The sequence below is a fragment of the Nerophis lumbriciformis genome, linkage group LG27 (assembly GCF_033978685.3).
Source record: "Nerophis lumbriciformis linkage group LG27, RoL_Nlum_v2.1, whole genome shotgun sequence".
Classification (NCBI taxonomy): domain Eukaryota; kingdom Metazoa; phylum Chordata; class Actinopteri; order Syngnathiformes; family Syngnathidae; genus Nerophis; species Nerophis lumbriciformis.
The window spans coordinates 367,438-390,642 of NC_084574.2; the positions used below are offsets into that span (position 1 = coordinate 367,438).

The 23,205-nt window shown below is 35.0% G+C and overlaps 2 protein-coding genes across 8 annotated transcripts in view; one reads left to right on the forward strand and one right to left on the reverse strand.

The window, feature by feature from the left end:
* The first annotated feature begins 456 nt into the window (after positions 1-456).
* acox1 (acyl-CoA oxidase 1, palmitoyl) overlaps positions 457-23,205 on the forward strand; it is a 37,502-nt gene continuing 14,753 nt past the window's right edge. The window contains exons 1-5 of one of the 4 annotated variants that reach the window (XM_072916329.1): positions 457-649; positions 854-963; positions 7,322-7,437; positions 10,784-10,943; positions 21,887-22,047. In XM_072916329.1, coding sequence (XP_072772430.1) covers positions 7,329-7,437; positions 10,784-10,943; positions 21,887-22,047 — 430 coding nt within the window. In that variant the 5' untranslated portion in view covers positions 457-649; positions 854-963; positions 7,322-7,328. Of the gene's footprint in view, positions 650-853; positions 964-6,971; positions 7,114-7,194; positions 7,438-10,783; positions 10,944-13,298; positions 13,460-16,497; positions 16,659-21,886; positions 22,048-23,205 lie in introns of those variants that run through there. The other 3 variants (XM_061923101.2, XM_061923105.2, XM_061923100.2) reach the window with 3 other exon arrangements.
* ten1 (TEN1 subunit of CST complex) lies at positions 2,403-6,919 on the reverse strand. Of its 4 annotated transcripts, none has more exons than XM_072916330.1 (4): positions 6,719-6,919; positions 3,730-3,834; positions 2,712-2,869; positions 2,403-2,649 (listed from the first exon to the last, which is right to left on the reverse strand). In XM_072916330.1, the coding sequence occupies exons 2-4, from the start codon at positions 3,816-3,818 to the stop codon at positions 2,519-2,521; spliced, it is 378 nt and encodes a 125-aa protein (XP_072772431.1). In that variant the 5' UTR covers positions 3,819-3,834; positions 6,719-6,919; the 3' UTR covers positions 2,403-2,518. The 4 variants fall into 4 exon arrangements, with proteins under 4 accessions (XP_072772431.1, XP_072772433.1, XP_072772432.1 ...); XM_072916332.1 differs by having other exon boundaries at positions 3,730-3,837; XM_072916331.1 differs by having other exon boundaries at positions 3,730-3,849.

Below are 23,205 nucleotides of genomic sequence, written 5' to 3' on the forward strand. Positions count from 1 at the left end.
AAGTCATTATTTGCGTACTCAAATAACATCAGATTACAAAGGACAATGTTTACGCTGCTACAGAAAGAAAGAAAAAGTGAGACATAGACACAGAACTCTTCCAGAGTTTGTCATCCTGGGATGAGCAAAACACACTTGATCAGATTAGGCCCTTTTCCCATTTAAGTACAGTTCCACCTCACACTGCCCGGGTAGATTTAGTTCTACAGGATCTGTTTGGAGTTCCTGCCTGCTGGGTGGGACTTGTGGAAGGTACCAGGAACCTCTTTGGGGGCGGGCTGTGCTGTAAAACGCTAATTGGTTGAACACAGTTGGGGGCGTTCCTAAAAGGTATTTTTCCTAAACACAGCATGCAGTCATCACAACATGTTTGTTTAGTTCTTATTTCTTGTGTATTTCTATGACAACAAAGGAACTTTCAACATGCAGGAACTTCTATGTGCTGAACAACGCTGATCAGTGGAACTATTTTGGAGTGTTTTTACTCAGCCATAGTCTTTAAACTGTACGCAGTTTGTTGTTGTTTATTAGTTTACTCCTCTGTACAAACTCTTTTAAAGGTTTAGGAGTATTTGAACCCTCAGCTGCTTACTACTCTGACTTTGTCGGCTAAATGGGAAAAAGGAGGCAGAACACGTCTGTAATGATGGTAAATAACTTCAAATATTATCTATTGACTTTGTTACATGTTGTAAAAGTAGTCAGTGACACTCCTTATTAGAACACAATGCTAATGCTAACAAGCTACCGCTACAGCCGATGTGTTTGTGTTGTCAGCGTGAGAAGATAAACACTGACATTTGTTATTACGTATAAACACTGACATTTATTATTTATATATTGTTATTTACAGCTGAAAAGGACCAAAAGGAATCACGTGACCCTCGGGAATTCATTGCCACGTGTTTTGTTTGAGTGACAGTGTTGGCGCCATTTCTTTCAAGTGGGTCACGTGACCACGAGGTAAAAGGATGTTTTCAATCTTTCATGTCACGTGACCACTACTTCCTGCTCTCTTTCATGTCACGTGACCACTACTTCCTGTGGGTGAAAGTATGTATTATATCTTTCATGTCACGTGACCACTACTTCCTGCTCTCTTTCATGTCACGTGACCACTACTTCCTGCTCTCTTTCATGTCACGTGATCACTACTTCCTGTGGGTGAAAGTATGTTTGGTGTCACGTGACCAGTCGGTGAAAGTATGCATGGTATGTGCATGAAGCAGAATGCTACAAGGACTTGATGTCATGTTTACGTCATGTTGACGTCATGTTGACGTCATGTTTAATACTGTAAATGTGCTTTTTGTTCAACTCTTTCCCCATGCACTTCTTTATTTTGGCCGCTAGTCGGCAGCGTTTACTTTTTGCATCTTATATTGAGTCAATGCTCTGTAGTGTAATAATCATTTTGTGTTATTCATATTTACTTCACTAACTGCTTCTCTAATATCACTTTTACTATCATATTTCTACACATCCTATGTCTCTCTGTCTTATCCCCACAACTTCCCCCTACGTCTTCCTTTTTTATCTCTTTCTATCCCCTCCTGCTGCGGTCCAAACAAGCAATAAATACATTTAATAAAGTCAAATACAAATAAGGCAAGAAGAGAAGTATCTTGTGTAAAGTCAAAGTGTAGAGCAGATATAGATCATCTACATCTACAATATGATTTGTCTGAGTGGCTGGACAGGACAAAAAAAAAAGCTCTATGATGATAGTGTGTATTTCTTCAAAATGTTAACACAACTTTCCTCCAGAAGGTCTTATCTTTGTCCGTGTGATGTCAGATGAAACAAAAATGGAGCTGTTTGGCCACAATAGCCAGCAATATGTTTGGAGGAGAAAAGGTGAGGCTTTTAATCCCAGGAACACCATGCCTACCGTCAAGCATGGTGGTGGTAGTATTATGCTCTGGGCCTGTTTGGCTGCCAATGGAACTGCTGCTTTAAATGGGACAATGAAAAAGGAGGATTAGCTCCAAATTGTTCAGGACAAGCTAAAATCATCAGTTGGGTCTTGGGCGCAGTTGGGTGTTCCAACAGGACAATGACCCCAAACACACATCAATCAGGCTAGAATGAAGGTTTTAGAATGGCCTGACTTAAAGGTGTGGACAATGCTGAAGAAACAAGTCCAACACAATTAGCTGAACTGCAGCAATTTAGTGGTCAAGTGGTCAAGCAGAAGCTTGTGGATGGCTACCAAAAGCGCCTTATTGCAGGTCAACTTGCCAAGGGACATGTAAGCAAATATTAACATTGCTGTATGTATACTTTTCACCTTCACATTTTCAGTAGAGCCATAATAAATTCATAAAAGAAGCAAACTTCATGAATGTTTTTTGTGAGCAACAAGTATGTGCTCCAATCACTACATACAAAAGAAGATCAAGTTACAATAAATAATAAGTTTATTTCCATTGTTTGTCAGTGTCACATCCAGATACTAGTATGTATGAAATAGAAGAGCGTGTCTCCTACTTGCTTGGCCTACTGGATATTTTGCAAGTCAAGTTGCATTCTGTTGGCCCTCCCTTTCTTTAAAGAAGCTTCTCTGCTCCATGATGGCTTTCTGGAGTAGGGGGATGTTCACACCATCCACGCAGTTGAGCACACGAGCCCGCACCATCATGTCAACCCCTGAGGAAATATGGCTTTAATTCCACAATGAATTAAAAACAGACAGGAACCTCTTTCCATACCAGCAGCTGTTTCTGTCTCACCCACAACCAAATACTGGGCTCCAATTATGGGATGAAAGGGTTCCACAAGCGAGGTATTGATGACAACATGGTGGTCTTTGGAAGCATGCTGAGCTGTGAGTGTAGCCGTGGACTTGTCTTGCTTATAGCAGGTCAGTCTAGACACACACAAAAGATTACTGTGGATATGCTCATAACATTAACACCAGAAAATATATAAGGATTTATCAGTGCTTTACAGAAACATGACATAATCATGGTTCAATAGAGCATCAATTACAAATTGTATAACCAAAACCAAGCCATTGATGTGTCATGTACCAAGTTTAACCGCTGAAAGGTGCAAAAATGGCTTTAAAAAGTTAGTATGTGTTTTTTGATTGATTGATTCGGCTTTTTTTTTTTTTTGTCATAAAAAAATACAATCATGTGTGCTTACAGACTGTATCTCTGCAGACTGTATTGATATATATTGATATATAATGTAGGAACCACAATATTAATAACAGAAAGAAACAACCCTTTTGTGTGAATGAGTGTGAATGGGGGAGGGAGGTTTTTTGGGTTGGTGCACTAATTGTAAGTGTATCTTGGGTTTTTTATGTTGATTTAATAAAAAAAAAAATATATGTATATATATTTTTTTTAATTTCTTGTGCGGCCCGGTACCAATCGATCCACGGACTGGTGCCAGGGCGCGGCCCGGTGGTTGGGGACCACTGGTGTAGCGGATTTTGTAGACTAGTGTCACAAATCAAGTTACATGACTGAGTTCTACACGGAGCAATTTGGCTAAAAAAGTTATCATATGTCAAGTACGTACTAAGTAATATGACCCTGGGATATACAGCTTGCAAAATTAGCACAAAAAAAAGTTAGCATGCTAATGTGAGCATGCTAGCTAGCAGCTTGTGTCACGTACAATGTTATATTACATGACTGTAGGTGTGAAATGAGCTAAACAAAAAAACACAAGAAGAAAAAAATTCATACAAATACTTTGAAGTTCTGAGCCCACCTGCCAAATGTACGCACTGACTCTCCTTCTTGCACGCCAGCACACTGCAGCTCCCATGGCAAGTAATAGGCCGCCGCGGCAGGAAGCATGACTCAACACAAACAACAGCAATAGAAACAACATCAATAGAAACAACATCAATACAACAAAACAAAGAGTCACATGTACTGTGCTTCTTAACCTTGTTGGAGGTACCGAAGCCCAGCAGTTTCATATGCACATTCACCTAATGTTGGTTTTTTTTCAAATTCAAGACAAAATGATATGTTTTTGGTAACACTTTAGTATGGGGAACATATTCTAAGTAACAAAGACTTCATTTACAGTTATTTGGACACTAGGGGAACATATTCTAAGTAATAAAGACTTAAATTAGAGTTATTTGTTAGGGTTAGGGTTATTTGGTTAGGGCCAGGGTTAGAGGGTTAGGGTCATAATAAGGCCATGCTGAATAAGACATTAATAAGTACTTAATAATGACTAGTTAAGAGCCGATATGTTACTAATTTGCATGTTAATAAGCAGCTAATTAATGGTGAATATGTTCCCCATACTAAAGTGTTACCATGTTTTTTTACTGGTGTGCATGAACATCACATCTCTCGTTTATGTTTTACTTGGTAAACACTTGAACGCAACATTTTTACTATTGATGTACTTAATAGACATTTGAACGCAACAATCTCGTTAATGTTTTACTTTGTAAACACTTGAACACAACATTCTTACCTTTAATGTACTTGGTAGACATTTGAATGCAACACTATTATTCTACTTGGTAAACACTTGAACACACCATCTTTACTATTGATGTACTTAGTAGACATTTGAACGCAACACTCCCACTATTATTTTACTTGGTAAACACTTGAACACACCATCTTTACTCTTGATGTACTTAGTAGACATTTGAACACAACACTCTCGTTTATGTTTTACTTGGTAAACACTTGAACACAACATTTTTACTATAGTAGACATTTGAACGCAACACTCTCGTTTATGTTTTACTTGGTAAACACTTGAACGCAACATTCTTATTATCGATGTACTTAATAGACATTTGAACGCAACAATCTCGTTAATGTTTTACTTGGTAAACACTTGAACACAACATTCTTACTATTGATGTACTTAGTAGACATTTGAACGCAACACTCTCGTTTATGTTTTACTTGGTAAACACTTGAACGCAACATTCTTACTATCAATGTACTTAATAGACATTTGAACACAACAATCTCGTTAATGTTTTACTTGGTAAACACTTGAACACAACATTCTTACTATTGATGTACTTAGTAGACATTTGAATGCAACACTCTCGTTTATGTTTTACTTGGTAAACACTTGAACACATCATTTTTACTATAGTAGACATATGAACGCAACACTCTCATTTATGTTTTACTTGGTAAACACTTGAACGCAACATTCTTACTATCGATGTACTTAATAGACATTTGAACGCAACAATCTCGTTAATGTTTTACTTGGTAAACACTTGAACACAACATTCTTACTATTGATGTACTTAGTAGACATTTGAACGCAACACTCTCGTGTATGTTTTACTTGGTAAACACTTGAACACAACATTTTTACTATAGTAGACATTTGAACGCAACACTCTCGTTAATGTTTTACTTAGTAAACACTTAAACACAACATTTTTACTATCGATGTACTTAGTAGACATTTGAACGCAACACTCTCGTTTACGTTTTACTTGGTAAACACTTGAACACAACATTTTTACTATAGTAGACATTTGAACGCAACACTCTCGTTAATGTTTTACTTAGTAAACACTTAAACACAACATTTTTACTATCGATGTACTTAATAGACATTTGAACGCAACAATCTCGTTAATGTTTTACTTGGTAAACACTTGAACACAACATTCTTACTATTGATGTACTTAGTAGACATTTGAACGCAACACTCTCGTTTACGTTTTACTTGGTAAACACTTGAACACAACATTTTTACTATAGTAGACATTTGAACGCAACACTCTCGTTAATGTTTTACTTAGTAAACACTTAAATACAACATTTTTACTATCGATGTACTAATAGACATTTGAACGCAACAATCTCGTTAATGTTTTACTTGGTAAACACTTGAACACAACATTCTTACTATTGATGTACTTAGTAGACATTTGAACGCAACACTCTCGTTTACGTTTTACTTGGTAAACACTTGAACACAACATTCTTACTATTGATGTACTTAGTAGACATTTGAACGCAACACTTTGGTTTACGTTTTACTTGGTAAACACTTGAACACAACATTCTTACTATTGATGTACTTAATAAACATTTGAACGCAACACTCTCGTTTACGTTTTACTTGGTAAACACTTGAACACAACATTCTTACTATTAATGTACTTAATAAACATTTGAACGCAACACTCTCGTTTACGTTTTACTTGGTAAACACTTGAACACAACATTCTTACTATTGATGTACTTAGTAGACATTTGAACGCAACACTCTCGTTTACGTTTTACTTGGTAAACACTTGAACACAACATTCTTACTATTGATGTACTTAGTAGACATTTGAACGCAACACTCTCGTTTACGTTTTACTTGGTAAACACTTGAACACAACATTCTTACTATTGATGTACTTAATAAACATTTGAACGCAACACTCTCGTTTACGTTTTACTTGGTAAACACTTGAACACAACATTCTTACTATTGATGTACTTAATAAACATTTGAACGCAACACTCTCGTTTACGTTTTACTTGGTAAACACTTGAACACAACATTCTTACTATTGATGTACTTAATAAACATTTGAACGCAACACTCTCGTTTATGTTTTACTTGGTAAACACTTAAACGCAACATTCTTACTATTGATGTACTTAATAAACATTTGAACGCAACAATCTCGTTAATGTTTGAATGTTCAAAGCACAAAAGCAACACAGTGCATAAACTCACAACAAATACACACCTGCAAATCAGTCATCTGTTGTCGCATCCGTAATCCGCCGATAGGGAGAAGTTAGTATTTACACGATGAGTCGGGTGTGTTTTGACCTGGGCCGAACCCCTGAGGCCGACTCACGGAACGAACCTCTCGGGTTCCATGGAACCCAGGTTAAGAACCACTGATGTCAAGTAAACAACACGCCCCTGTTCCGGGTTTATGTCACGTGACCTGATGTCGTCACGCGCCTGTGTCCGTAAAAGGTAAACTCGAATCCTTTTACTGACTCGTGTTCGTATGAGTGACTCACTCAATTGAAGTCGGTAGTAAGGGACTCGAGTCACTCGTCGTCACCAAGTGCGTGCACTTGGAATTGTGCACGTGTATGGTTGACGAAGTTTCCTGCCTTCAGTTAAATGGTAAGTATTGTTATTTAGCTAGCCCGAGTGCGACTTATTGGAGACGAGTACCCGTGATTCCCGAGTCAGTATAAACATTTACTCGTTCATGATGTGCACATCTCCTGTGTCCAAGAGCGAAGGAGATACATGACACAACTCACGCGCTGCTCTCCAATTATTATCATTCTTTTCTTTTTTTTTTAACTATTTCACGCCGCTTTTTCAGGTCAGACATGAATCCAGACATACAAGCAGAGCGACAAAAGGCCACATTTGACGTGGAGAAACTCACCCACATTTTGAACGGAGGCCCAGAAAAGACCAGAAGAAGACGAGAAATCGGTAAGATCTTTCTTTTCTTCACATGACTGCTTATTCTTGTCTTTTACCCGCTTTAACTTTGAGTTTAGTCACTAAATGCTGGCTAAAAGTAACATTCAACAGGCAATCACTGAATACTGGCTAAAAGTCATATTTGAACAGGCAATCCAAGGACACCTAAGGCGGCTAATGCTAGCTAGCAGCTTGCTAGACAAAACTCGTATGTCTATATTGTCTTTTTATGAAATATAATGCTTCACTTAACGAGGCGATCCGAGTCATCTGGAACATGAAGGCTATACATTTGAATTTTCTGACATGCTTGTAGAAAAAGAGCGTATGAATCATTTTGAACTTGGAATCTTTTTGTCAAAATGTAAACAGACGATGCCAGTTGTTAGTTTGAACCTCCCAGGTTATTCTATTGTATGTATATTCTATCATGGGATGTAAAGTATCATCTCTAAAGTATTTGAGAGAAAACTAACAGAAAATACCTCACAAAAACGCACAATTGTAGGGCAATGCCTCTCAAATAGTGGGGGCGCCATGATATGTGTGGGGGAGGCGTGAGAGGTAGTAGCGTATATCTTGACACATACAGATAAATGCAGAACATTCAGTTCAGGGAGGGGACGTGAGAGGCAATAGCGTAGTAGCGTATATCTTGACACATACAGATAAATACATAAACATTCAGTTCTAGAAATACATAAACATTCAGTTCTAGGAGGGGGCGTGAGGTGCAATAGCGTAGTAGCGCATATCATGACACAGATAAATACATAAACATTCAGTTCTGGGAGGGGGCGTGAGAGGCAATAGCGTAGTAGTGTATATCTTGACACATACAAATAAATGCAGAACATTCAGTTCAAGGAGGGGGCATGAGAGGCAATAGCGTAGTAGTGTATATCTTGACACATACAAATAAATACATAAACATTCAGTTCGGGGAGGGGGCATGAGAGGCAATAGCGTAGTAGTGTATATCTTGACACATACAAATAAATACATAAACATTCAGTTCGGGGAGGGGGCATGAGAGGCAATAGCGTAGTAGCGTATATCTTGACACATACAGATAAATGCAGAACATTCAGTTCAGGGAGGGGGCGTGAGAGGCAATAGCGTAGTAGCGTATATCTTGACACATACAGATAAATACATGAACATTCAGTTCGGGGAGGGGGGGTGAGAGGCAATAGCTAGTTGCGCATATCATGACACAGATAAATACATAAACATTCAGTTCTGGGAGGGGGCGTGAGAGGCAATAGCGTAGTAGTGTATATCTTGACACATACAAATAAATACATAAACATTCAGTTCGGGGAGGGGGCATGAGAGGCAATAGCGTAGTAGCGTATATCTTGACACATTCAGATAAATGCAGAACATTCAGTTCAGGGAGGGGGCGTGAGAGGCAATAGCGTAGTAGCGCATATCTTGACACATACAGATAAATACATAAACATTCAGTTCGGGGAGGAGGCGTGAAAGGCAATAGCGTAGTAGCGCATATCTTGACACAAATAAATACATAAACATTCAGTTCTAGGAGGGGGTGTGAGAGGCAATAGCGTAGTAGCGTATATCTTGACACATACCTATAAATACATAAACATTCAGTTCTAGGAGGGGGTGTGAGAGGCAATAGTGTAGTAGCACATATCTTGACACAAATAAATACATAAACATTCAGTTCAGGGAGGGGGCGTGAGAAGCAATAGCATCGTAGCGTATATCTTGACACATACAGATAAATACGTAAACATTCAGTTAGGGTGGAGGGCGTGAGAGGCAATAGCGTAGTAGCGTATATCTTGACACATACAGATAAATACATGAACATTCATTTCAGGGAGGGGGCGTGAGAAGCAATAGCATAGTAGTGTATATCTTGACACATTCAGATAAATGCAGAACATTCAGTTCAGGGAGGGGGCGTGAGAGGCAATAGCGTAGTAGCGTATATCTTGACACATACAGATAAATACATAAACATTCAATTCGGGGAGGAGGCGTGAAAGGCAATAGCGTAGTAGCGCATATCTTGACACAAATAAATACATAAACATTCAGTTCTAGGAGGGGGTGTGAGAGGCAATAGCGTAGTAGTGTATATCTTGACACATACCTATAAATACATAAACATTCAGTTCTAGGAGGGGGTGTGAGAGGCAATAGTGTAGTAGCACATATCTTGACACAAATAAATACATAAACATTCAGTTCAGGGAGGGGGCGTGAGAAGCAATAGCATCGTAGCGTATATCTTGACACATACAGATAAATACGTAAACATTCAGTTAGGGTGGAGGGCGTGAGAGGCAATAGCGTAGTAGCGTATATCTTGACACATACAGATAAATACATGAACATTCATTTCAGGGAGGGGGCGTGAGAAGCAATAGCATAGTAGTGTATATCTTGACACATACAGATAAATACATAAACATTCAGTTCTAGGAGGGGGTGTGAGAGGCAATAGCGTAGTAGCGTATATCTTGACACATACATATAAATACATAAACATTCAGTTCTAGGAGGGGGCGTGAGAGGCAATAGCGTAGTAGCGCATATCTTGACACAAATAAATACATAAACATTCAGTTCAGGGAGGGGGCGTGAGAAGCAATAGCATCGTAGCGTATATCTTGACACATACAGATAAATACGTAAACATTCAGTTAGGGTGGAGGGCGTGAGAGGCAATAGCGTAGTAGCGTATATCTTGACACATACAGATACATACATGAACATTCATTTCAGGGAGGGGGCGTGAGAAGCAATAGCATAGTAGTGTATATCTTGACACATACAGATAAATACATAAACATTCAGTTCTAGGAGGGGGTGTGAGAGGCAATAGCGTAGTAGCGTATATCTTGACACATACATATAAATACATAAACATTCAGTTCTAGGAGGGGCGTGAGAGGCAATAGCGTAGTAGTGTATATCTTGACACATACAAATAAATACATAAACATTCAGTTCGGGGAGGGGTCGTGAGAGGCAATAGCGTAAAAGCATCTTTAGTGTTCGTAAACAACTATCTTGACGTGTTCAGATAAAAAAAAATCAACTTCAGGGGAAGCGTGAAAAAAATGATGTCCCTTAGGGGTGAGCGTGAGAGGAAATAATTGAGAACAAATGACATACTTTTCAAACCCTACAGTAATTGTCAACCAACGAAAACAATTGGCCACAGACCGATTTAGTTTTGGGTTTAAGTATATGTGCTGTGCACTTTTTGTCCTTTGACTTCATGTCCTGAACATCATTCTTGATTGTGAGAAAATAGATCTTGCTTGACAATGATCTCATTTTCAAATTTTCAAATTTTGTTTTTCCACTGCAGAGTCCTTGGTCATAAACGACCCAGACTTTAGAGAGGAGGACCCAAACTTTCTCTCCCGCAGCGAGCGCTATGACCAAGCTGTTAGAAAAAGTGCCCAAATGATCCTGAAGATGAGAGAGTTTGGCATCGCGGACCCAGAGGAGATCTACTATTACAAAAGGTAAATAAGAAAGTGAAGCAACACGTCACACAACTCTTACTTTTCTTTTTTTTACAAAAGCAATGCACAGATTCATAATAATTGAAAGACCAATGAAATGGTCTTATAGGAAAATGTTAAATTGGTGTCCAATAAATTATACCTTTAGCTTTAAAGAAGAAATGCACTTGTTTGGAATTTTTCCTATAATTCCCCATCTTTATGTAAGACAAGAACATAAGTTTTTCTTTTTTAAATGCATTCTAACTCGGAAATAAATGCAAGCAAAAGTCAGCTAACAATGGAGCCTATAAAACGCTCTAAACACACAAAAGCCTCCATCAGTGTTTTATATATACATTGTAAGTATATATGTCATGTAGTAACATTCATAATAACATGTAATATATACATGATGTAAGTATATATGTCATGTAGTAACATTCATAATAACATGTAATATATACATGATGTAAGTATATATGTCATGTAGTAACATTCATAATAACATGTCATATATACATGATGTAAGTATATATGTCATGTAGTAACATTCATAATAACATGTAATATATACATGATGTAAGTATATATGTCATGTAGTAACATTCATAATAACATGTCATATATACATGATGTAAGTATATATGTCATGTAGTAACATTCATAATAACATGTCATATATACATGATGTAAGTATATATGTCATGTAGTAACATTCATAATAACATGTAATATATACATGATGTAAGTATATATGTCATGTAGTAACATTCATAATAACATGTAATATATACATGATGTAAGTATATATGTCATGTAGTAACATTCATAATAACATGTCATATATACATGATGTAAGTATATATGTCATGTAGTAACATTCATAATAACATGTAATATATACATGATGTAAGTATATATGTCATGTAGTAACATTCATAATAACATGTCATATATACATGATGTAAGTATATATGTCATGTAGTAACATTCATAATAACATGTAATATATACATGATGTAAGTATATATGTCATGTAGTAAAATTCATAACATGTAATATATACATGATGTAAGTATATATGTCATGTAGTAACATTCATAATAACATGTAATATATGCATGATGTAAGTATATATGTCATGTAGTAACATTCATAATAACATGTAATATATACATGATGTAAGTATATATGTAATGTAGTGACATGTTATTATATTGCAGGGGTACTTACACCATGTATATATTACATGTTATTATGAATGTTACTACATGACATATATACTTACATCATGCATATATTACATGTTATTATGAATGTTACTACATGACATATATACTTACATCATGTATATATTACATGTTATTATGAATGTTACTAGATACTACATATATACTTACATCATGTATATATTACATGTTATTATGAATGTTACTACATGACATATATACTTACATCATGTATATATTACATGTTATTATAAATGTTACTACATGACATATATACTTACATCATGTATATATTACATGTTATTATGAATGTTACTACATGACATATATACTTACATCATGTATATATTACATGTTATTATGAATGTTACTACATCACATATATACTTACATCATGTATATATTACATGTTATTATGAATGTTACTACATGACATATATACTTACATCATGTATATATTACATGTTATTATGAATGTTACTACATCACATATATACTTACATCATGTATATATTACATGTTATTATGAATGTTACTACATGACATATATACTTACATCATGTATATATTACATGTTATTATGAATGTTACTACATCACATATATACTTACAGTGTGTCTATTAAACCTTAATTGAGTTTTTTGGATGTTTTTTTTTAGCGCTTTACAGGCGGAATAAAGCGAAACCCTTTGTTAGCTGACTTTTGCTAGCATTTATTTGCAAGTTAGAATGCAATAAAAAGAGAAACATACTGTATGTGTTCTGGACTTACATAAGGATTTGAATGATACACAAAATAAATAAAAAAAGTGCAGTTCCTGCAGTAAAATTCTCAATGTTTTGTGTATTTGTAAAAAGGTGAAAACTTGTATTTTGTGCACTGCAGAACAATTGCTATGCATAGGCATGTTCCCTGTTAGAGTTCAGTCTGCTCCTCAGGGCAATGTTGAAGGTCTGTTATGCAAAATGGACTTTATACCGATGCTGTAACAGCAATACTGTCCCTCCAGTCCAGGAACATGGACTTGAGTGACTTTGTTTAAGTATACAGTCTAACTGAATACCTGTCGTAGTGATCATTTAGAACAGAACTACACTAATACCTGAGCCACACTTGTTGATCCTATATCTTCCTTTCACCTAGCATGTTTCGGGGCAACTTTTACGAGCCTATACAACTACACTTTGACATGTTCCTCCCAACCCTGTATGGCCTTTGTGACCCTGAGCAGTCCAAGAAATGGTTACCAATAGCGCAGTCCTACCAGGCCATTGGCACGTACGCTCAAACTGAGATGGGTCACGGTCAGTCAAAAAAAACCTTGTATGTGTATTTGACGTTAGAAAACAGGCCCATTAAAAGTGCACATGTCACTTTACTTGTACATGTTTGACAGACGTTAGAGGTTACTTGTGGTTTTATGTTTGAAGTATGAAGCTGCATCACAAACCTTTCTTTATATAAATTGCTGTTTACAACAGTAGGCGATCTCATGTTACTCACTGAGCTTGTGAACATAATACAGATCTATATATATATATATATATATATATATATATATATATATATATATATATATATATCATATAAAACGGAATTTTAAAAAATGTTAATGAAAAAAGGAATTCGTAAAAAAAAAAAAAGAAAAAAAAAGCTATGCAGAATTTTTAAGAAAATAAAGGGAATGAATGGGGCTCTACCAATAACACCATCCCTATTGCTGAACATGGAGGTGGAAACATTCTGCCTTGGGGCTGTTTCTCTGCTCAGAGTCCCTCCTGAGATTTGTGCAAGCCTTACCCTACACTCTGTGCTTGCCAACAAGACTTTCTTTGCTCTATGATCTAATAAATCAAATACAAATGAACGTAAATAACTTTTAAATAGTTTTTACATTCTGTCTCTCTGTTAAAGTGGAACTGGCCTTTATTGGATTTTGTCTATCATTCACAGTCTCTATGTAAGAGAAGAGCAATAACTTATGTTTTTCTTTTTTTTATGCATTCTAATTTGTGAAATACAGCTAGTATGAGTAAGCCTTGTTCAGTAAGTGATTGTTTTATATTTGGCTAAGCACTTAGCAATAATGCTTAGTATTTCACTAAAGCTGGATCTGTTTAACACACCGTTTCTAAAACTTGTAGCTTGTCCTCCTTATATTCAAGCTCAGAAATATAAGGTTCTGGATCACCATTTGTTCAAAAGTAGTCGTTGTTTCTCATGAAGTCTGTCATGATCACTAGTAATAATGTTGTTGAAGGAATTAGCGAGCGTTGTGATGCATCTATGAAATTAATACACCGCTGTATGCTTAAACTCAGCAAAATACATCAATATTACATGTTATTATGAATGTTACTACATGACATATATACTTACATCATGTATATATTACATGTTATTATGAATGTTACTACATGACATATATACTTACATCATGTATATATTACATGTTATTATGAATTTTACTACATGACATATATACTTACATCATGTATATATTTCATGTTATTATGAATGTTACTACATGACATATATACTTACATCATGTATATATTACATGTTATTATGAATGTTACTACATGACATATATACTTACATCATGTATATATTACATGTTATTATGAATGTTACTACATGACATATATACTTACATCATGTATATATTACATGTTATTATGAATGTTACTACATGACATATATACTTACATCATGTATATATTACATGTTATTATGAATGTTACTAGATACTACATATATACTTACATCATGTATATATTACATGTTATTATGAATTTTACTACATGACATTTATACTTACATCATGTATATATTTCATGTTATTATGAATGTTACTACATGACATATATACTTACATCATGTATATATTACATGTTATTATGAATGTTACTACATGACATATATACTTACATCATGTATATATTACATGTTATTATGAATGTTACTACATGACATATATACTTACATCATGTATATATTACATGTTATTATGAATGTTACTAGATACTACATATATACTTACATCATGTATATATTACATGTTATTATGAATTTTACTACATGACATTTATACTTACATCATGTATATATTTCATGTTATTATGAATGTTACTACATGACATATATACTTACATCATGTATATATTACATGTTATTATGAATGTTACTAGATACTACATATATACTTACATCATGTATATATTACATGTTATTATGAATGTTACTACATGACATATATACTTACATCATGCATATATTACATGTTATTATGAATGTTACTACATGACATATATACTTACATCATGCATATATTACATGCTATTATGAATGTTACTACATGACATATATACTTACATCATGTATATATTACATGTTATTATGAATGTTACTACATGACATATATACTTACATCATGTATATATTACATGTTATTATGAATGTTACTACATGACATATATACTTACATCATGTATATATTACATGTTATTATGAATGTTACTAGATACTACATATATACTTACATCATGTATATATTACATGTTATTATGAATGTTACTACATGACATATATACTTACATCATGTATATATTACATGTTATTATGAATGTTACTACATGACATATATACTTACATCATGTATATATTACATGTTATTATGAATGTTACTACATGACATATATACTTACATCATGTATATATTACATGTTATTATGAATGTTACTAGATACTACATATATACTTACATCATGTATATATTACATGTTATTATGAATGTTACTACATCACATATATACTTACATTGTGTCTATAAAACCTTGATTTAATTTTTTGGATGTTTTTTGTGAGCTTTACAGGCGGAATAAAGTTGTTAGCTGACTTTTGCTAGCATTTATTTGCAAGTTAGAATGCAATAAAAAGAGAAACATACTGTATGTGTTCTGGACTTACATAAGGATTTGAATGATACACAAAATAAATAAAAAAAAGTGCAGTTCCTGCAGTAAAATTCTCAATGTTTTGTGTATTTGTAAAAAGGTGAAAACTTGTATTTTGTGCACTGCAGAACAATTGCTATGCATAGGCATGTTCCCTGTTAGAGTTCATTCTGCTCCTCAGGGCAATGTTGAAGGTCTGTTATGCAAAATGGACTTTATACCGATGCTGTAACAGCAATACTGTCCCTCCAGTCCAGGAACATGGACTTGAGTGACTTTGTTTAAGTATACAGTAGAACTGAATACCTGTCGTAGTGATCATTTAGAACAGAACTACACTAATACCTGAGCCACACTTGTTGATCCTATATCTTCCTTTCACCTAGCATGTGTCGGGGCAACTTTCACGAGGCTATGGGACTACACTTTGTCATGTTCCTCCCAACCCTGTATGGCCTTTGTGACCCTGAGCAGTCCAAGAAATGGTTACCAATAGCGCAGTCCTACCAGGCCATTGGCACGTACGCTCAAACTGAGATGGGTCACGGTCAGTCAAAAAAAACCTTGTATGTGTATTTGACGTTAGAAAACAGGCCCATTAAAAGTGCACATGTCACTTACTTGTACATGTTTGACAGACGTTAGAGGTTACTTGTGGTTTTATGTTTGAAGTATGAAGCTGCATCACAAACCTTTCTTTATACAAATTGCTGTTTACAACAGTAGGTGGTCTCATGTTACTCACTGAGTAAACATGTAAAATAAACATCTCTATGTTGTTTCTAGAACTAACCGAATGTACTACAAACAACTACAGTCCTTTTTTGATTTGGTATCCACCCCTTTGCTATACCGCTTATTAAGGGTGTACAAAAAAATAGTTTCACATCTGAATTGCGACTCTTACTCATCTCGAGTCTAAATCCATTCATCATTTATAAAAATCGATTTAAAAAAATGTTTTTTTGTTTGAGTCAATGTTTAAAAATAAGTTTTTAGGCCATTTCCATGCAACTGGAAGTTGTTTTTCTAACCTGTTACCTGTTTGGAAAAAGTTTCATTATATTTATTAGACCAGTGTTTTTCAACCTTTTTTGAACCAAGATGCATTTTTTTCTTTGAAAAAATGCGGAGGCACACCACCAGAAGACATCATTAAAAAATGAAACACAGTAGACAGTAAAAAGTCGTTGTCGCAATTGTTGGATATGACTTTAAAACATAACCAAGCATGCATCACTATAGCTCTTGTCTCAAAGTAGGTGCACTGTCACCGCCTGTCACATCACACCCTGACTTATTTGGACTTTATTGCTGTTTTCCTGTGTGTAGTGTTTTATTTCTTGTCTTGCGCTCCTATTTTGGTGGCTTTTTCTGGTTTGTTGGTATTTTCCTGTAGCAGTTTCATGTCTTCCTTTGAGCGACATTTCCCACATCTACTTTGTTTTAGCAATCAAGAATATTTCAGTTGTTTTTATCCATCTTTGTGGGGACATTGTTGATTGTCATGTCATGTACGGATGTACTTTGTGGATGTCGTCTTTGCTCCACACGCTGTAAGTCTTTGCTGTCGTCCAGCATTCTGTTTTTGTTTACTTTGTAGCCAGTTCAGTTTTAGTTTCATTTTGCATAGCCTTCCCTAAGCTTCAATGCCTTTTCTCAGCGGCACTTGCCTTTTGTTTATTTTTGGTTTAAGTGTTAAATACCTTTTTACCTACATGCTGCCTCCCGCATATTGTGATCACGACAAACCATGTTCCCGACATCTACAAAGCTGCCACCTATTGATATGGAAGAGTATTACACGGTTACTTTGCCAACCTCTAGACAGCACCGACACTCAACAACAGCACATTTGCGGATTATAATTACTGGTTCGCAAAAAGTATTTATAACCCAATTAGGTGAAATGACATAATCTCCCACGGCACACCAGACAATATCTCACGACACACTAGTGTGCTGCGGCACAGTGGTTGAAAAACACTATTAGACCAAATGATACAATTTGAGAATCGGTTTAAATCGAGAATTGATTTGTCACCCCAGGAATCAAAATGGGATGGAATTGTTAGGCGTCACATCCCTGCCGCTTAACCTCCTCAGTCAGGGTAAGCTGGAGCTCTCACCCCTGCTGACTTGGGGTTGATGGCCAGCCAATTGCAGGGCACATATTTATTCACACTCACATGCATACCTATTGACAATTTACGGTCTTCAATTATCCTAACATGCATATTTCGGAATGTGGGAGGAAGCCGTAGAAAACCTAGGCACACACGGGGAGAACATGCAAAATCCACACAGAGATGTTCAAATGGAGACTTGAACATGCTAACCACTCGGATACCAGTTTTATCAAGTCATGTACAGCATTTACTGTACCTTGGCGAGCAAACTTCTACAGTATCTCCTTTAACCTGCTTCTCCGCTAATATTTTCATGGACAAATCATTTGAACGTCCTTGGCTCGCGTTATTTGCTTCCATATGGTGCAGACTCGCAGTACTACACTCCAACTGCTTCTCCATTTCTTTCTTTAATTCTATGAATGTCATCACTGTCCTGGACACTCACTTCCTTTTCTTCCAATAGTTGAGAAAACAAAGTTACGTCGAACTCTAGCTAGAAGCTAATGCTTGGGAGTAAAAGCGTATGTGTTTGGGAGGATTCAGCAGTGTTTGCTACGCCAACAAGCGGTGGGGAAGCTGCTAACTCCAATTTTTGCTGGCAACTTAAAGCATAGCAATTAGCCGAGAGACAGCTCGTATCTCTCAAAATTTGGGGTACTCGTTAGTTGACATACCACTGTACAAGTGTGTCTATATGGAGTGAAATAACTCAAGTCAACAAAAATGTTTTTACTCACGCCGACAATTGGCAAGTAAAAACACAATTTTCTGCAAGTAAAAAAACAATTGGCAAGTATACATTTTTTTTAATTCAAGTTAAAACTTTTGACAGTTATATTCCACCTTGCTAGATCCACACACTTGCACTTTTATACTTACAAATTGTTTTTTTTACTTGTAGAAAATATTTTGTTGTTGTTGTTTTTTATTGTACTTCAAAGACTAAAGGAAAGGCTCCATTGACAATTATTACTACTAGGCATTTTTGTCCATGTAAACAATAGTTTTTTTATACTTTCAATTGTTTTTTTACTTCTAGAAAATGTTTAACTTTCAAATTGTTTTTTAAAAAATTGTTTTTCAATGACTAAAGGAAAGGCTCTATCGACATTGATTACTACTAGGCATTTTTGTCCATGTAGAAAATTGTTTTTATACTTGCACATTTTTTTTTACTTGTAGAAAATTTTGTTTATACTTGCGAATTGTTTTTTTACTTGTAAAAAATTGTGTTTACACTTGCGAATTGTTTTACTTTGTAGAAAATTGTATTTATATTTGCGAATTGTTTTTTACTTGTAGAAAATTGTGTTTATACTTGCAAATTGTTTTTTAAATGTAGGAAATTGTTTTTATATTTGCACTTTTTTTTTTACTTGTAGAAAATTTTGTTTATACTTGTGAATTGTTTTTTTAAACGTAGAAAATTGTGTTTATACTTGCGAATTGTTTTTTACTTGTAAAAAATTGTGATTATACTTGCACATTTTTTTTTACTTGTAGAAAATTGTGTTTATACTTGCGAATTGTTTTTTAAATGTAGAAAATTGTTTTTATACTTGCACATTTTTATTTACTTGTAGAAAATTGTGTTTACACTTGCGAATTGTTTTTTACATGTAGAAAATTGTGTTTATACTTGTACATTTTTTTTTACTTGTAGAAAATTGTGTTTACACTTGCAAATTGTTTTTTACTTGTAGAAAATTGTGTTTATACTTGTACATTTTTTTTTTACTTGTAGAAAATTGTGTTTATACTTGCGAATTATTTTTTTACTTGTAGAAAATTGTGTTTATACTTGCGAATTGTTTTTTTACTTGTAGAAAATTGTGTTTATACTTGCGAATTGTTTTTTAAATGTAGAAAATTGTTTTTATACTTGCGAATTGTTTTACTTGTAGAAAATTGTGTTTATACTTGTGAATTGTTTTTTTACTTTTAGAAAATTGTGTTTATTCTTGCGAATTGTTTTTTTACTTGTAGAAAACTGTGTTTACACTTGCGAATTGTTTTACCTGTAGAAAATTGTGTTTATACTTGCGAATTATTTTTTTACTTGCAGAAAATTGTGTTTACACTTGCGAATTGTTTTACTTGTAGAAAATTGTGTTTATACTTGCGAATTGTTTTTTTACTTTTAGAAAATTGTGTTTATTCTTGCGAATTGTTTTTTTACTTGTAGAAAATTGTGTTTATACTTGCACTTTTTTTTTTACTTGTAGAAAATTGTGTTTATACTTGCGAATTGTTTTACTTGTAGAAAATTGTTTATACTTGCGAATTGTTTTTTTACTTGTAGAAAATTGTGTTTATACTTGCGAATTGTTTTTTTACTTGTAGAAAATTGTTTACATTTGCGAATTGTTTTACTTGTAGAAAATTGTGTTTATTCTTGCGAATTGTTTTTTTACTTGTAGAAAATTGTGTTTATACTTGCACTTTTTTTTTTACTTGTAGAAAATTGTGTTTATACTTGCGAATTGTTTTACTTGTAGAAAATTGTTTATACTTGCGAATTGTTTTTTTACTTGTAGAAAATTGTGTTTATACTTGCGAATTGTTTTTTTACTTGTAGAAAATAGTTTTTATACTTGCTATTTTTTTTTTTACTTGTAGAAAATTGTGTTTATACTTGCGAATTGTTTTTTTACTTGTAGAAAATTGTTTACATTTGCGAATTGTTTTACTTGTAGAAAATTGTGTTTATACTTGCGAATTGTTTTTTTACTTGTAGAAAATTGTGTTTATTCTTGCGAATTGTTTTTTTACTTGTAGAAAATAGTTTTTATACTTGCTATTTTTTTTTTTACTTGTAGAAAATTGTGTTTATACTTGCAAATCTCTTTTTTAATTGTCCTTCAAAGACTAAAAGAAAGGCTAAGCATGTAAATAGTTTTTTATTTGCAGAAAATATTTTGTTTATTTGCGAATCGTTGGGCATGAGTAAAAACATTTTTGTCATTTTACTCCAGATGTGTATAAGTGCATTTTGTGCACAATGAACATGTCCGTGATGATAATGATAACCCTGATCATTTTGGTCACCATAACCATGAAATGAAATGTTCATATGGTTGCGTCCGTACAGTATGCAGGCTACGGTATAGAATAGTGAGAGGTTGAATTGTCTCTTGTAACTCAGTATCTATCCTCTTGTAATCAGAGAGGCTGTGAGAGAGAAAGTAGGTCATGCCAGTTATTGTTTCTTGCCTTTCTGGTCCCAAGCCAAGCAAATGGCCTCCAGTTGGTACTTTGTCCGCACTGAACCACAGCAGAAACTTGAGCTAATGTCTTTGCTCATTTATTGCATTGGAGACTAAACTCCCAGCCTTCTGGGGCTTGCTTTCTGTAACTTACAACCACATGAATTAATTGGGATGTGCTTTCATTAAGAGCAAATGTTCATGTGTCAAATTATGCACAAATGATTGTAGCAGCTTTCTTAATATGCATGACAAGCTGTTTTACTGACGTGGGCTCACTCTTCTTCCTTCTTTGCTTTTTCTCTCCTCCATCATCCATAATTCCATCCACTCTCCTTAATTTGTGTTAATGTGTCTCGTCCCCCTGCCCGTGCCTTTTGCTTGGCATGACCATATGGTATCCTTTCCCATGGGCTCCTGTCCTCCTTGTGGTTTAGCTGCGTGCACCCGGGCAGGCCCGAGCCCTTTGACCTGCATCTGGGAATGTTCCTGCCCACACTGCTCAACCAGGCCACCCCTGAACAAATGGACCGCTACTTCATGCCCGCCTGGAACCTAGAGATCATCGGCACCTACGCTCAGACTGAGATGGGCCACGGTAAAATACTGAAGAGTGGGGTCCAATAAGTGTGGACCGTTCAACCATCAACATTCCTAGTAATTACTGGAAAGGGATCACACAATATTTTGATTGATTGAATCCATTTTTGCTGGAAACAATCATAGATGAACTATTTTAAGCTCTGTCAAACATTTACAAGGTGCACTGGTACTATTCTTCAAAGAGGCCCTCGGGCCATGAGCTGTGATTTGAATAAAATAGATGTACCTATAAACAGGACAATAATATATCATTTGTTTATTTACTTAATGAATTGGCAACTCTTGTGGGCTTTTTTTCTAACAAGATGTGTGTGATTGATGCTAATTATAATAAGTTTTCAAAAATGTGGCAGAGTGGGCCTCCCCTCAGAGGACACGATACTACACCCTAGTCCCTGAAAACATATTTTATGGCATTTTCCCTGACTGTTAAAGGGGAGCTGCGCTTTTTGGGGAATTTTGCCTATAATTCACAATCCTTATGGAGGACAAGATTACATATATTCATTCTAACTAAATAAGCAAAAAGTCTGCTTACAGTGGAGTAAGTTAGAGCCATGACGTCACTGCGTCTGTTGCGTTTATTGCCACCATAAAAGCCAATAAGTAACCAACCATTCTAGATTATAAATCATGCCTCACACCTTGATAGTAAAATGATGTGGACATAAACTGAGAAGTTTGTCAACTTTGACAGCCAAATTAGACCTGGAGATGGCAAAAAAGACCCATGAAAGATGCTGGGGTTTTTTTAACCCTTCGCGAGTCATTCTTCATTTAAACGGTAATATATCAACATCCTAACAGTCGGCATCCCAGTGAGAGCAGACAATGTACTGTAAGTGATGTTGTATTATGTTGTTTGGCTCTCGTGAAGTCTGTACGAGTTCTAGACAGTGTTGTAGTTGAAGGAGAAAGTGAATGTTGCCATGTGTCTCCGACATTATTGTGCCGATGTATGCTTAAAATGAGCAAAATACGTCAATATTACATATCATGAATGTGCCTGTTACTACATTACATGTATACTTCCATCATGTATATATTACATGTTATTATGAATGTTACTACATGACATATATACTTACATCATGTATATATTACATGTTATTATGAATGTTACTACATGACATATATACTTCCATCATGTATA